This window comes from Fusarium coffeatum (genome assembly GCF_003316985.1).
Source record: "Fusarium coffeatum strain FIESC_28 chromosome Unknown BRIP53273_contig_189, whole genome shotgun sequence".
NCBI classification, from domain to species: Eukaryota; Fungi; Ascomycota; class Sordariomycetes; order Hypocreales; family Nectriaceae; genus Fusarium; species Fusarium coffeatum.
Window position 1 is genome coordinate 1 of NW_022157982.1, and position 15,237 is coordinate 15,237.

General features: G+C 48.5%; 6 protein-coding genes across 6 annotated transcripts; 3 read left to right on the top strand and 3 right to left on the bottom strand.

The window, feature by feature from the left end:
- Nucleotides 1-4,782: 4,782 nt before the first annotated feature.
- Nucleotides 4,783-6,897, top strand: FIESC28_08184 (uncharacterized protein; the record flags this gene model as incomplete). Its single annotated transcript, XM_031162322.1, has 1 exon — nucleotides 4,783-6,897. One exon carries the CDS (start codon nucleotides 4,783-4,785, stop codon nucleotides 6,895-6,897), a length of 2,115 nt encoding a protein of 704 aa, XP_031013595.1.
- A 597-nt stretch (nucleotides 6,898-7,494) lies between these two features.
- Nucleotides 7,495-8,188, bottom strand: FIESC28_08185 (uncharacterized protein; the record flags this gene model as incomplete). Its single annotated transcript, XM_031162323.1, has 3 exons — nucleotides 7,495-7,789; nucleotides 7,842-8,057; nucleotides 8,112-8,188. 3 exons carry the CDS (start codon nucleotides 8,186-8,188, stop codon nucleotides 7,495-7,497), a joined length of 588 nt encoding a protein of 195 aa, XP_031013596.1.
- An 835-nt stretch (nucleotides 8,189-9,023) lies between these two features.
- FIESC28_08186 (uncharacterized protein) lies at nucleotides 9,024-9,770 on the top strand (the record flags this gene model as incomplete). The annotated part of the gene is made up of 6 exons (XM_031162324.1): nucleotides 9,024-9,057; nucleotides 9,199-9,281; nucleotides 9,328-9,396; nucleotides 9,450-9,542; nucleotides 9,596-9,610; nucleotides 9,663-9,770. The coding sequence occupies 6 exons, from the start codon at nucleotides 9,024-9,026 to the stop codon at nucleotides 9,768-9,770; spliced, it is 402 nt and encodes a 133-aa protein (XP_031013597.1).
- A 155-nt stretch (nucleotides 9,771-9,925) lies between these two features.
- On the bottom strand, nucleotides 9,926-11,376 carry FIESC28_08187 (uncharacterized protein; the record flags this gene model as incomplete). Its single annotated transcript, XM_031162325.1, has 3 exons — nucleotides 9,926-10,407; nucleotides 10,457-10,598; nucleotides 10,651-11,376. The coding sequence occupies 3 exons, from the start codon at nucleotides 11,374-11,376 to the stop codon at nucleotides 9,926-9,928; spliced, it is 1,350 nt and encodes a 449-aa protein (XP_031013598.1).
- A 1,715-nt stretch (nucleotides 11,377-13,091) lies between these two features.
- FIESC28_08188 (uncharacterized protein) lies at nucleotides 13,092-13,819 on the top strand (the record flags this gene model as incomplete). Its single annotated transcript, XM_031162326.1, has 3 exons — nucleotides 13,092-13,406; nucleotides 13,469-13,566; nucleotides 13,618-13,819. The coding sequence occupies 3 exons, from the start codon at nucleotides 13,092-13,094 to the stop codon at nucleotides 13,817-13,819; spliced, it is 615 nt and encodes a 204-aa protein (XP_031013599.1).
- A 136-nt stretch (nucleotides 13,820-13,955) lies between these two features.
- Nucleotides 13,956-14,382, bottom strand: FIESC28_08189 (uncharacterized protein; the record flags this gene model as incomplete). The annotated part of the gene is made up of 2 exons (XM_031162327.1): nucleotides 13,956-14,085; nucleotides 14,153-14,382. 2 exons carry the CDS (start codon nucleotides 14,380-14,382, stop codon nucleotides 13,956-13,958), a joined length of 360 nt encoding a protein of 119 aa, XP_031013600.1.
- Between the last annotated feature and the right edge of the window lie 855 nt (nucleotides 14,383-15,237).

The following is a 15,237-nucleotide window of genomic DNA, read 5'->3' on the forward strand; positions in this document are numbered from 1 at the left end:
TTGTTGTTGTTGTTGTTGTTGCGTCCACGGTTGTCGTAGCCTTGATCATAGTACTGATCGTCTTGGTAGTAGGAGTCTGTATTTCCACCCTGTTGTTGATTGCCTCCCTGAGGATGGCCATAGCCATCATCATAGTGGTCGCGTTGACCACCGCCTGGATATCCCGACATGCTGCTTTAATTGAATTATCTGAGAGAAAGATGGTCAGCCGCGTTATTCGAGAGCAGATTACTAAGTCGTCCTTGATCTGATGTTGGCGAACCTCATCCGCCCGTTTGAAGCCGGTGCGGCGAGGCATAGGGGACACTGAAAGTGAACAAAGCATCGACAACTCACCTATAGATACACATGTGGATGATCAACGAGTGTGTTATGATTCGAGATCAGGCGGAAGAACAAGCGTGACCGGCACTGCAAGATGTTGTCAAAAACCGTCAAAAGGCCGAAAAGGCAGTGACTTGGGTCAGAAAAGGCCAAAGAAAGAGATGCAGTTCAGCGTCGATTCCAGTTCAAGAAGATGAATCAATCACGAAAGTGTGATTCACCGGCTTGAGTAGTCGTCTTCGCAAAGATGGCGAGACAAAAAATGATTTTGCGAAGCCGTAAAACGAGTGTCGGCAATGCGTAATGCAAAGAATGGCAAAGGGGAGAGACGAGGGTTGGTTTTTGGTGGTTTGAGTTCCAACCCGCACGGGCAGGGAGAGAAACGATGCGTGTCTCGGCGCCGGGTTATCCAGGGCGGTTCAGGGGGTGAAAGATGATACAGTATTGGGTGTGGGTGTAAGATAGCAGGGGGAGGGAGGGAGCCACTTTGGATCGATGGAAAGAAGTTTCCAATGGATGTTCTCTATGTATTAAGATGCCAGAAGCGATCAACAGAGGTGATGCAAAAGAAATGAAGAAAGAAAAGTCTTGGTATGTTTTTTTCAGCAACCGACCTTCTTGAGCCACGCAGACACATACGTATGTACACAAAAACGTGGGAGTGGAAGAGAGAAGGGAGGATCGATGAATCAAACACCAAAACAGTCAAGCAACACACAGTGGGAGGTAAGTACAGTCCAGGAGGGGAGGACAACAACAATGGATGGGGAAAGCAGGCAGCCAGCCAGCAGCCAAGCAGAAGCAGTTTGAGAAGGGAGATTTTAGTGCAAGGAAGAGCGATTCTTGGGTCTCCGTTCTGAATCTGTTGGCGAATGAGCTCCGACCTCTCACCAACCCAAGAGCTGCTCTCCAATCGTCAGGTGGGGTCATTGGCCGTTTCTAAAGCTTCCATGTCCTGAGTTTACAAGGCATGATACCCGCTAAGCCCGAAGTTCACAGCGGCCAGACCGCTGAAACTCAATTCGGTTCAAAGATTTGATACACCCGGCCATCTCTCAAGCACTTCCAGTTCTCATCTCATCGTGATGTGCTGTTCCAACTGGTGGGTCGTCCGGGCCGTTTCCTGGTCCGTCTCCTTTCGTTCCTTGCTTTGCTGATGATGGCCCCATCCATCTCATCCCGTTTAGAGGTCCATCGCCCCTAAAAAAGCTGACCCGCGCCCGCGACTCGCTGTGCAATCCAGGGGCGTTGACATGGAGCGCCAGGGGATACGAGTCTTGATTGGATGGAGCAGAGGGAGTGGTTGGGTCCATGTCTCTGAAGGGTGGCTGGTCACTTTAGGCTTTGCCTGTTCATGTTGACGAGCACCGCGGACTGCTCGGATGGAAATGTGCTGCTGTCCAACAAGCACCCCCGCCAGCACAGTACTTGCTGGGTACTCGACAGCCAATTTCTCAGCTGGTAACATTTGACGGCGAGGCGGTCCTTACGCAGCACCTTAGCGATACGAGATTGATGAGGCGGAACCTTCGAAGAGCTCGTACCCCTCAGGTATCACTCTCAAGGCCAGCCACGCGTCCATCACCATTGGCACGGAGCGATTCCTTCCATCTCAGCGGGCCGGATACTGCTGCAAATCGGGCTGCTGGACGATGCCTCCACTGAGGGGCAGCTGTGCGCCCCTGAACGGCACATCCGATGTTCAAGACAATGACAATCTCCCTCTATGACCCAGAGCCGTGGTTGACAATGCCTTGACATACAAGAATGGCTACAGTGCAGTATCAAATGAGAAGCATAGGCACCTCAGGTATCCAACTTCGCCTTGAGCGTGGCGTGGTGTAGGTTTTGTTGCGTTACAGTGGCATCGCATGTAGGTTGCAGTTGGTCGCCCTGAAAGCAAGTTCAACAGTGGCTGAGCTACTGTCCCCCCAAACACGATGTTTCAAGGCAGGAAATGCATGAAGCAAGGCAATTCCCATGTGCGTCTGCAAAGTTACAATGGCTCTCAGCGTTTGAGATTGGTTACGAGCTCGATATCAAACTATCTACACGTGTCTATGACCCTGTAAGCTGCTGGCTCCCGTCGACGGCTGCGGCCACAGCCGTGGGCGATTTGAACAAACTTCAGCTGGTTCGTCAGATAGGTGAAGCGTGGAGTAATTAAACTGCTGCGTAACCTTGTCCTCGAAATGCGCCTGCATGCATTGCATTGCATTGCATGCTCCCTCACTGACTCTCTTGATGGATGGCTGGTCGGTCAAGGAACCTAATCCTCCTTACCCTTCCTTTCCTTATCTCTTCCATCGCTTGTCAAGTAATATCCGGGACTTGGACTCATATAGTTGATCCTTCCTTGTATCTACAATGTCACCACTGCTGACTACCTAATCTTGACTGTAATTGTTTCAGCCTTAAGATACCAATGTAATCTCGATTGTAGAATCTGTGATTGATTACAGAGCAGACATGGAGAAAGAGCGGTGATTCAGCAAGCGAGCTAGAGCCTAGAAATAGAGTGGAATCAGGAATCGCCGGCAGCCCGTCTCCCTTATGCAGGAACAGATCATGCACCTTGCATCCGTATTTTCGTCTTGTTTGATACTGAACTGCAGTCATCAAAAGGAGCTTCCATCTGCATAGAGGAACAACCGACACTAGCAATGTTGTCTACCTACATAAATAACGCACAAAAACACTGCCACAGAGGGGGGTTCAGTCTCTTGATGCAGCATAATTACAATCGATGACGACGCTGTACGCGGCCTGTGTGATATTACCGTGCTGCAGATATTAGCTCCATAGCAAGGTCATCCCTGGTCGTCCTAGACACGATCATCGATTCCATCAAATGCTTAGAGCTGGCTGGCGGCTGGATACAAGGACCACTTCAATTTTTTTTAATTTTTTTCTCAGATTCCCCATTTCCAGCGGGCAAAGTCCAGTCCTAGTATTAACTTTGCGATTTAGCTCAAATCTCCCAACCCAAATTTGGCTCAACGGCTCCGTAATCCACCACGCTAGAGCGGCGCTCATCTTGATGCGACTGGTTTGAAGTTGAAAAATCATACGTGAAGCGGATTGAGAAGAGCAACTTTGTCTTGTCAAATAAGCTGGTGAAACGCCACCCGTTGACTAGTATCAACCGGGGTGAAAATTAACTACTCTACTGTAACTAAAAGGTGCTGTGATAACGATAAATGACAACAGCATGTTGTGTTGTGATTTACCTGCAGAAAAACAATAAACATGCTGACCCTGGCTGGTAATGAATGCACCGAACAAATTCAGTCAATAATAATGAAGATCCGTCAACAGCCGATGGACGATCACTCAGACTCGACGTCTATCAGTGACTGACTGATTCACTGACAGTGGTCGTAAATGACAGCACAGCCAGCTCGTTGGCCACCTCCTTTTCTTGATCCCACTTCTAAGCCGCTTCAAATAGTCCGAGAATGGAGTCGCTTCCTTTTTTTAACTTCCCAAGCTCATTAGTGAGTCTCTGCGTGCTTGGGTCCGGCTCATTTCCCGATACATAACGTTAGTATCAAGACCGAATCTTTATTACTCGGTCTAATGTGCTGTGCTCTATGATCAAATTCTACGTCATTCTTTCGTGTGTTAAAGTGTTTTGTAATCCATCCGAGATTTCTGACAGTAAAAAGGCGCATTGATATTGCAGCAGGTTGTGCTGATGGTAGACGTCCACAGATAATATTCATGCTATTGTAACAGTTGGCATCTTTTCAGGGGTAAAAAAGATAAATCGCTTACCCTATTCTCGACAAGAGAAGTTTGCCTACCAAGGCAAGCAAGGGTTTCTCATACAACCGGGCACCGAAAATACATAATCATGTCCAGGCCTGTTTCCCGTCTCCGGCTCGGATTCATTCATCCCCGGTGTCAGTGTCCTTGTCCTTGACTCGACCAGCCTCATGTTATAACTTCTAGAACTGTAACCGAAATCATTGATACTGTACCTCATGTAGAAGTTACGTACCAATGTTCATCACCATAAGTAATTTGTCTCACTTTTGAATTTATATCTAGCACAATTATTTCAAGTCTCTGCCGTGAGCCAATGTCTTACTCAACCCTCTTCCAGCTCGCATTCTATTCTAGCATGTTGATCATGGTCACGTGTAGTCGCGATGCCACATTCCAACGGGGCCGTTGCTCTGCCAACGTTGACGACTCTTTACTTTCGTTTGAGACTTCTCAGAATCGTACATAGACAATTCAAGTTTCCGCCAAAGTCAGCCTGCATCTAAGCTAAGCCATTTTATGTTATCAACACATTCGTCTCCAGGTCACCGCATGCCTACACCACCATTATCATCTAACTAAAAGTGTTTCTGTCTACATCCGTGTGCCATTAGCAATCCAAGAAACATCTATACGCACATTATTTGTCATAGCCAAAGCCTTTTGCCTCACGGATCTTACAAACTCATAATGGCGAGACTGGCTGGTGCTTGTCTCTCCAGTGACGATGATCTCCCTGACCTGAAGACCCTACTTCAGAAACCCAGCACCAGAGCAACGAAGAAGACGACTAAGTCGGCACCCTCAACTACCGCTGCCCGTGCTCCTAAAGCCACAATCAACTCCGAATCCCGCCGTGTCCGACGTCTCGGGGAGCCAAATCAAGTCACAGCCAATCCTCTCTTCCAAAAATGGAACTTGGAACAAGAGGAAAACATCAGGGAACGAGGCACCAAGGCTCGAGCAAAAAGTTCGACAAGGTCATCACGAGAAACAATTCCTGGCTCCCAGACGGAAATGAAGTCTGTTTCTGACTCCGAAGATGAGGGTTTTATCCCACATGTTCGCCAGCAACCTAGCAGACGGAGAAATCGAAGGATTGTAGAAGACTCTGATGATAGCGAGGGTGGCAGCGAAGAGGGTTCCAGCTCTGAGAAGGAGACTGTGTTAACAAGAGTCCGACGACTTCAAAAGGCCAAGACGAGTAAAATCACAATGCCCAGTACGGACGCCAAAAAGCAAACCTCAAAAATTGACTTGACAAAGTCCAAAGCGTTGCTGTTCGCACGCGAGATTGACAGTGAGATCGATAGTGGAACTGACACGGAGGTGAACCATGAGGAGGAACAAGCCGATGAGCCCAGTGTCTATCAGACTGCGGATGAGATTTCCGACTCTGTTTCTGAGCCTGACTGGCTGAGCGAATCTCCTGATGTGCTGGCGAGAAAAGGGACGAGACAAGTCAGCAACCCACTACCAAGTACTACTGGCACGAGGACTCGTGTGCCTTCGATCAAGAATGTACCAGCTCTTGTACCAAAAGCATCTGGCCGTGCTACAGATGTCAACAGCATAGTCCGCGATATCACGAAGAAGACAGCATCGGACAAGGAGGTTACTGCATCTCGCAAAACTAGCAAGGGCACCCGACAAGGCGTTCCAGGCACAAGCACAGCCTCCGACCTTGCAGATACACTATCCAAACTACGACTTCAACTCGAAGACTTCTCAGATGAGGATAGTAAGCTATCGAGCAAGGATCAGTTCACCACACCCCCTACTACGCCACCTAGAGGCACGAAGTCCAAGGGCCTAGCATCCCCGAACAAAAAGATTGTTATACCCAAGACACCTCATCGCCCGAGCATGGACGCTTTCTGGAATCAGGATTTCGTCAACGATTGGAATGATCAACATTCACCACGCAAGCTTATGCTCCCTCCCGTCACCAAGAGTCCCAGTAAGACGAGTCCCAAGAAGGATCCCAAAAAGGAAACCAAGAAGTCCTTCGCTGCTAGGAAACACGCCCTGGCCGAGAGTTTCCTGCTTGAACTGGATGACAAGATCACACAGGGCAAGATTGCTGAACTTGCTGAGTCCACTGGTGGTGTAAAGCTTGTATGGACAAAGACCCTCAACACTACAGCTGGTCGAGCAAGCTGGCGTCGCGAGACTACCCGAACTACGCGAAAGGCTGACGGCGAGCAACTAGCTGTGACCTACAAGCATCATGCCTCGATCGAGCTCGCTGAAAAGGTCATCGATGATGAGCACCGCCTCCTCAACGTGATGGCCCACGAGTTCTGTCATCTTGCCAATTTCATGGTCAGCGGCATCACAACGAATCCCCACGGTCGTGAGTTCAAAATTTGGGCGGCGAAATGCTCATCTGTATTCGGTGATCGTGGAATCGAAGTGACAACCAAGCACAGCTACGATATTGACTTCAAGTATGTGTGGGAGTGCGATGAGTGCGGAACCGAGTTCAAGCGACACTCGAAGAGCATCGACCCGAAACGACATCGATGCGGTAGCTGCAAGGGACTCTTGAAACAGACGAGACCGGCGCCCAGAGGAGCAGCGGCAGGGAAAGCCCCAAGCCGATATCAGACATTTGTCAAGGAGCAGATGGCTATCGTACGGGCAGAGAATCCTGGGAGTCCGCAAAAGGTCGTGATGAAGCTCATTGCGGAGAAGTGGGCGAAGCAAGAGGGCGGGAAGGCTGGGGGCAAAGCTCCTAGCAAATTGGGAATTGAGAGCGTTACTGAGAAGCTGGTTGATTTGACTATTGAAGGCCAAGCATGAACAGGAGCATGTTAAAGATACCCGTACATATAATCACTACACGCATGATACAACAAACAATACATAGAAACACGCATCTCTCGTGACCCTGAAAGAATGTACCCTGTAGCGGTATGCCTTCAAATACGGACTGTTCGAATACAACTCTTCTATATCCCTGTCGTGTAAACTCATCGATCCTCTATTGTGATAAGCAAGGTTTACAGGAACTCACGGTCATTATGCCTGGACTACTAAAGTACGTTTCTCAAGATGGACGGATAGAGATAACCTTGACCTTCGGAGCAAGTCTGTTCTATGTCCTTCACGCGAAGATTGGAAAATATTACCTTGCCAATGTCGGCCTACAACACATGAGCATTGTCCGATAGAAACAATCGTAGTCATATGTTTGGGAAGTGTAAAGGAGTACCGCTTTTCAATCGTAAGGAGAGTGCTTCTTTTGTGTGTCTTTGTATTCATATATCCATCCACAAAGAAAAGGTCATCAATCGTGGCAATCATCCCAGGATATCCTAGCTTCTGATACGGTTTACTCTCGCATCCTGAATGTCTTCACTTATTCATATCCAACGATATTCTCGTGCACCTCAGCGCTTAAGCACCAAACAGACCCCAGTCCTTGATCTTGAACGTCGACCAGATCTTGGCCGAGTACTCGACGGCGGCGCCAATCAATTTACCCTGGCGTCCCAGCTCAAGGTCAACTTCCGACTCATCGTACTCTCCCTTGATATGCGGCACGTTGATGGTGATGAGAATATCGGTCTTCTCCTTCTCGAGTCGCAACAGTGTCATGATGATGGCAGTGAAGTCGGGCGCAGATGTCGAGTCGCGGGATTTGCTAACGTGGGGGGTCTGGGTGGAAATGAGCGTGTACGCAGGTGTGCCGCTGGATAAGTCTGTCAGTAATCTTCCCATTCCACAAATGTTATTGAACGTACTCAAGGTTCGAGAACTCGGTCTCAGCGGTGTTCCAGATCTTGACAGTATCAATATCGGATCCCACCATGTCTTCGAGATGGGTCGTCATGGCACGGCCGTCAATCTCAGGGCCTGAGCCAGAACCTCCGACGCGCTCGGTGATATCGAAGATGATGCTGGTGAAGCCATCCTGATCGATCCAGACTTCTTGGTTATCGGGGACTTGTCGCAGTTTGCTGCAGGAATAGAGTCAGCTCGAGCTTTGGGCGCAAAGAGAATAGAACACCAACCTGACATCGGCAAACTTGGCAGGCAGGTCGCAAGTGATTGCGCCACCATAGAGAGGTGTACTGATGAATTCAGGCATCTTGTTGAAGCGAGAAATGCTGTTTAGATGTCTGTCGCAAACGTGATAGGAATATTTGATCTTGTATATGAGGGCAAGCTGGTTGTTGATTCGAGCGCTGGTAAATAAGCTTCAAGGCATCAAGTTGAATGCGGCACCTCGTACTTATCTGAGGAATTAATCTTGGCAATGAGCGTTACCAGGAGGATAGTAGGCGCCTGAAAGTGGGCGAGGAGCGACAGATCATGGGTACAAGCAATGTTGCCTTGCCTTACAGCAATCCGCTTGGGTTTGGAGGGGCTGAGCGTCGGGGACCCCGCCGTTATGGGGATGACGTAAAAATCAAGGCGCAGAGAAACCTCACTTGGCAAGAACTGCAGAGAATTACTATCTTTCGAAGGTATAAAAATGAACCTCAACGAGCTTTAAAAAGCCCAAAAAGAATACAATAATATTCAGTGAAGCAGAGAAATTATAGCAAAAATATTTAAAAAGCAAAAAACAAAAATTCGAATCTAGGTATTCTAGATGAATGGTTTCCAAAGATTAGATGAATGGAGTCTGTTGGGCCAATCCCACGGTCACATCTGGTAAAAGGCAAGAGGTGAGTTCGATGGGAGGTCCCACTCCGACAGAAGCTTGTGTTATTTTGCTTTATATACTCTACTACCAACGCCCCACAGCCAATCACATCGTATCACTCTAACCCCTCCTCTGTAAGAGCTCCAAAGCTCCAGAGCAGCTCGGTTACCTCATGTAATGGTCAGTCTTGCCTGGCAATTGAACATTTACTTCTCAATTCTACATCTTTCTTTCACCTCCCCGTCGACGGCTACATACTGAAAATCACATCAAAATGTCCAACTGCATTTTCTGTAAAATCATCAAGGGTAAGATACGGGGAGTTGAGTAGGACGATCGTGTGAGAGTGAGCAGAGAGAAGCAGAGGGGAGAGTATGTTGAGGGTGTTCATTTATCAGCTGATCTGTTTTCATTCAATTCCCATAATAGCTGACTTATCTTCTACATAGGTGATATCCCTAGCTTCAAGCTCTTCGAAAGCGAAAAGACCCTTGCTTTCCTTGACATTGGGCCTCTGAGCAAAGGTCACGCCGTATGTTCAAAGCTGCCAACGTGATGAACTCGCTGACACGATATAGCTTATCATTCCCAAGCATCACGGTGCGAAGCTTGCCGATATTCCTGACGACCAGCTCACCGAGATCCTTGTAAGCTAAATGAGGATTTACAATTGACAATCGGTTACTAACACTGCCCGTAGCCTGTCGTCAAGAAGATCGTCAACGCAACGGGTGCCTCCGATTATAACATTCTCCAGAACAATGGCCGTATCGCCCATCAAGAAGTCGATCACGTATGTTCAACATGCTGTCCCTCCAATTGTACTAAAGCTAACATATAACGCAGGTGCACTTCCACATGGTCAGAACATCAAACCCCAGCTTTGACGCTGTCGTAACTAACAAGTGCCCAGATCCCCAAGCCCAACAAGGAGGAAGGCCTAGGCGTTGGGTGGCCAACCAAGCCCGCCGATATGGACCAGCTAAAGGCTTACTACGAGGAAATCAAGGCGAAGATTTAGACAGGTGCATCGAAAATGTGTTCGGCAATTACCATTGTGAGCTTTGGTTCGTGAAGAGCCCTTCTAGTATTATTGTCCACGTGCCAGGTGCCAACCTGTACTTATCAAATCGACATGATTATATACAGCTCAAGTGTCTTTTCTGCTTAATTCGTCTAATCTAAGTCATCAGAAGAAGTGGTGGCCACGGCAGCTGGGGGCTTGAGTGAGTACCAGTCGGTTTTGCCACCGGTCTGGATCGCTCCCTGTCTGTCATATAGTGTTCGTGCCCGGATGTACGGGTCGAGACGCCAGTAGTCCTCCCTCAATAGCTTGGCAATCTTCTCGCGCTCAGCCTTGAGCTGCTTGCCTTGTTCGCCCTCAGGCTGGCGAATCCATTCACGGGTTGTCTGTTCAAACTTCTTGACCAATTCTTCGCGCTCAGCCAGCATGCGATCCCGTGTTTGCGTGTCCTTCATCTTGTCGTTCTCGCCGGGGACAGGCTCCACGTACTTGTACTCCCAATTCTCGTCACCCTCGAGTTCCTTAATCAGGTGATCACGTGAAATGAATTCCTCGAGTTCAGATCGATTGTTGGTGAAGTGAACCTTGGCCGCCACGACAGGGTCGAGCCAGCCACGAATAACCTTCCAGATACCTAGTTATCTGATTAGCCTATGTCGTCTAAACTGTCTTTGTCGGCCTACCTTGGAATAACCAGGGAGCCTTGTGCACCAGAACGGCACCAAGAGACTCTGGGTAGTTGGCCTCAAAACACTTAATCATAAACTTGACAGGAGTGTAATCCATGTTGGCCATGGAGAAGCCCGTCATGTCGAAGACAATACACTGCATCTTCATGTTAGCAACCTTGGCTGCAAAGAAGACGAGGGTGACTTACAGCAGTATCAACGGGGGGCTCGAGAGTCATACGAGCTGTTTCGATGATGTAGACAGTGTACCTCTCCAAACTCTCTTCACACTCTTGGCCTGCCTTGTGGAGACGAACTCGGACAACGCAGATAGGTCGGCCTTGCTTGTCGGTGCCGTGTAGGAAACTCTTGCCCATTCGAAGCTGCTTCATCATGTCGGCGCTGATTTGCTTAGTAGGAGAGTCAGTCTTCTCATCCTCAATCGCAAAGGCATCACCGTTCTTCATGATGTCAGCATCAACCTTCATGTCGTTGTGTCTCCAATTCATAGTCGCGACCAACATGACAAGAGCCTTCTCGACATCCCATTTTCGTGCCCGGAGAAAGCGCAGCACTAGAGCATCAGGATGATCGTGCTTCACCATGCTCCAAATGGTGTGACGGATAGTCTCGGGTGTCTCCTTGGCTAAAGTCTCATGGAATTGCTTTGTTTCGTTGTATTTGTCCTCATCGGTAGACTCAGTTGGTGTTGATGCGCCGGATTTGCCCTTCTTGAACATGCCAAAACCTCGCTTCTTCTTTGGATCAGCATCAGCCGAACTCGTATCCTCCTTCGGTGACAGAAGTTCAGCGCCGGAACTCTCCTCGTCGGCAACGCCAGTGAGTTGAAAGACAGCTGTCCATAATTTACGGAGCTTCTCTTCCTGTTCAGGAGTCAGGTTTCCCGGGCGTCCAGGGGGTGCTTGGTAGGACATAATTGCGATCTCTTCTTCAATTTCCTTGGGTGATGGCAGGTTATCGGAAGCTCTCACAGGCAAAGCAGATACAGCAACGATAGCCGCAATAACCACTACAGCTATAACAGCTGAGTTAAGTATGTTGGCTTCAAGCGGGGTGTTGCCACTTGAATTGGAACCAGCGGTGCTAGAAGAGGTTGTACAGGACCTCTTGGCAACAACACCTGGGCGACTGAGAGTTTTAAGGTTGATTGGATTTATCCTTGGGCTTATAGGATATGTCGCAGCTGCGAGGCTTCGAGTCGATGCAGGGGTTACTGGTGACTTGGTAAGGGGTAGTCTCAGTAAGCTGGAAGCCAGGACAGATGACCGCAGCTGAAGGTGGCGCAAAGTCGAACAAGATGAACGGATAGACGGGCTATACGAGCATAATATTGGTCTCAGTTGAGCCCTCATAGGTGAAGGGAAGGGTAGGAAAAGATATGTCAGAGTCCAATTGCACGCGCGTAAAGATGGACATGCGCCGCAAAAATCAAGTCGATGTCGTCGTTTATGGGGATTTTAGAATGCGGGACACCCCTTCTTGGCGTAGTATTGAGCTCCACCGATCCTTGAGTCTTTGCAGAAGCGACAAGAACAGTGAGTTCTCTGAGAGAGGCCTTGAAGGAAATGGCGACGCCGCTATAAATACTCAGAATTTATAGGGGATGAGTAGACGAGAATGCATGTAATGACAAGGCCAGCCAGCGGATTTTAAAAGGTGCGTGCGGGATTCAAAGACATCGGCCCCCGCGGTTTGGGTGGACAGCCCAGGCTTGATGGGGTCACGTATGGATTGACGTAGGGGAGTCAACTGTTCGGGCTGTTAGTGTCCGGAGTACTCGGGAACGAAAAGCCCGGAGCTGGAGGCCTACTGCATATTCGTACTATACAAAGCGTCACAAGACATGCGTCAGATTAAGATATAGGTACCATTTGTATATATATCCCGTTGAAACATTGTTCTGCCTTGGTTCGGACAGGATTGTAGCTATCCCTAGCTGCTCAAGGATATCTTACGCACGCGAAATTATATCCCTGGTCGAATCTGTGTAAGTCACTACCCTACAGAGCTGGCCGTCTATAGCATGAGACCTGTCAGGGACATGAATTCGACACTGGTAGTGATGTAAACAGAGCATTTACTTCAGAGGTTTATCGTTTACTAAATCCTCAGCGTTTCGCATGTCTTCAATGGCGGCAGCCCTGTATCCTGCCACATTGTGACCATCCTTTCCATCATACTTGCTCTGCTCACACGATACAACGAATACGAGCTGAGAATAGTGGATTCAGATAAACAAGTCTACGAAATTGCTAATACAAGAATTGACTCATTCCGAGACACCTAAGTAATAAGTTGATACAAATGTACCATTGATCATGACTGAAGTCATGCATCTCGTCAAGGAACATCTATGAAATGCGTCGATGGAAGACAACCAACCGCAATGATATCAAAGGGAAGCTGTCATGGAGAAAGCCACATCCACTAGTTAACCAGCCACACCATGGAACTATTGCGGGGGGCGCCACAACAAACATGTTTGTTGACTTTCCGACAAATCAATCCAGCTTCATAATCGCGACCCAGAGATAAAGAACAACATCATAAACGCCGTCGTTCCCGGAAATACATAGAAGGCCGTATAGAGACGAGCCAAGCAAGAGAGAGCGGCACGCATAACCTCAAAATGTCGACTACACCTATGGACACCAACAAGCGTTCCAACTCTCGTTCTCGAACATCAAGACCTACAACCCCTCTTCGACCTTCGTCACGATCTTCTTTTCGCGACTCTGCACGAGGTGCCGGCGATCACGATGCGCCGTTTCCGTTAAATGCGTTCGAGCCGGCATTCGCCGAGCTATCTGACGCCATGGCTGATCTCGAAGCGAATATGATGCACTTCCAGCTTATGCATGAAAGTCTGGCAAGATTCAGCGAATCATTCGCGAGTTTTCTTTATGGATTGAATATGAATGCTTTCTGTGTCGATTTCCCCGAGGTATGCCTACCAGATTAATCCGCTACTACGGAGTATGTTATCGAAATTAACCTAATTGACAGGGACCCGTCCCTGAATCCTTCCGTCGAGATAGAACCCGACAGGAGCAACCAGCCGTAACCCCATCGAAATCCGAGGCTGATGCAGAAATGACATTCATGTAAGGACCCCGATAAGCTTATCCGTTACACCACGTTCTAACTAGTTCCAGGACCACGGATACATCTTTCGTCGAGAATCCACCAACGACCGCAAAGACATCCAAATTCACTACACCAGAGCCTCCGAAGCGACAATCACGTCTTCCTGCAGCCCCCGGTCGAGGAACAACAGCGCGAGGAAGATCGACACGCGGAGTTGGACGAAGCCGGCCTAGTGGGCTTGCCAGAGCGCGCGGTCGAGGTGTCAGGTGAAGATAACGTGGTAGTCGACAGGAATAAAACAAAACGCCATTTGAGATGCCATGAATATCAAGCCCAGCTCCGATACGCCTTCCAAGTACCCATTGTCTATTCAATTCTCTGTGGAGGACATCGAGATCGCATACGTTTAAGCATCCATGGCAACATCGTCGTCGTCGTCGGCAAGAGTGCGCGTTCGGTCGCCGTTGTCTGTTCGCAAGCCGACAGCCGCCTCAGCCTCCTTCTGAGTGTAGGGACCCTCGGCAATTTGCTTGGCTCTAGAGAAGAATTAGTTTGAGTACAAGTGGACAAATGGATACCCTTCGGAATAATAGAGCAGCATACCTTCGCTTGTGAGGTTTTCCCTTTTGGTGCGAAATCAGGGTAGCATCTGTCTCAAACCACTTGGAACACTCGACGCAGTAGTGGCGTCCAAGACCAGGAAGATCCTCGGCAGCCTTGGTCTCCATGAATTGCTTCAAATGCTTGGGTGACAGCATATCGGCCTTGACTTGGTCGACATCTCGAGTCTTGCGTCGTGTCTTGGTGATTGTTCGCTTATTTGTGACACCCATTATTGCTGCGGAAGAACAGATTCGCTTATTTGTCGTTTGATATCGTGATATTCGGTTCTCGATGATTCAAGGTCTAGCTGCGCAGTGGAGGTTGGCGATTTTCGAAAAAAGTTTTGGTGGAGATTGACTGATAAGATGGATTGCGGGGCAGCCTAACACAGCCACAGCCATGATACCAGCCACATTATGGAGTTTGCTTGTAAGTCATGATGAGAAGACACATGAATGGATCCATGGACAGAGAAGCAGAGTTTATTACCACCTGATCATATGATCAACCCGAAAAAATAAATAAGAAGCTTACGTAGGTAACCTACGGACGGAAAGCTAGTGAGTTGCGAAGTTTCGTTCCATGAATTTCGTTCCTTGACTTTCGGTATGGTACAGCATAAGATTGTTGATCATTACCATCTCATAAAGCTTTCGAAGCTAAACAAAGACTTTAAGAGACTTAAACCACTTTGACATGCGCGGTTAAAAAATATGAGTCAAGCCATCAGCGACATGTGAAGACATCATGGGAATTGGACGGACTTGGCAACACATGGTGGACAGCGGGTCTGGGGCTCTCGGCTCCAGGTTTTGCATCGGCAATGATCAGACGACAATCTTTAAGAACTATACCAAAGAAGGTTTGCTAGGTTAAGCAGATGCTCCCATTGACCTCCAGATTGTATAGGTTCAGTGTACGTGCTGGGGCTATGTGAGTGTTTAGTGGTCAGTGCCTGCTTGCCTTGTAGGTCCCACGACGGGACGAGGTTGTCAATGGGCATGCGGCTGAGAGTGATGATAATTTGCGGCCCAGAGAATCGGCAATAGAAAGGTAATCGTCTAACCTATCATTGGCCAACAGAC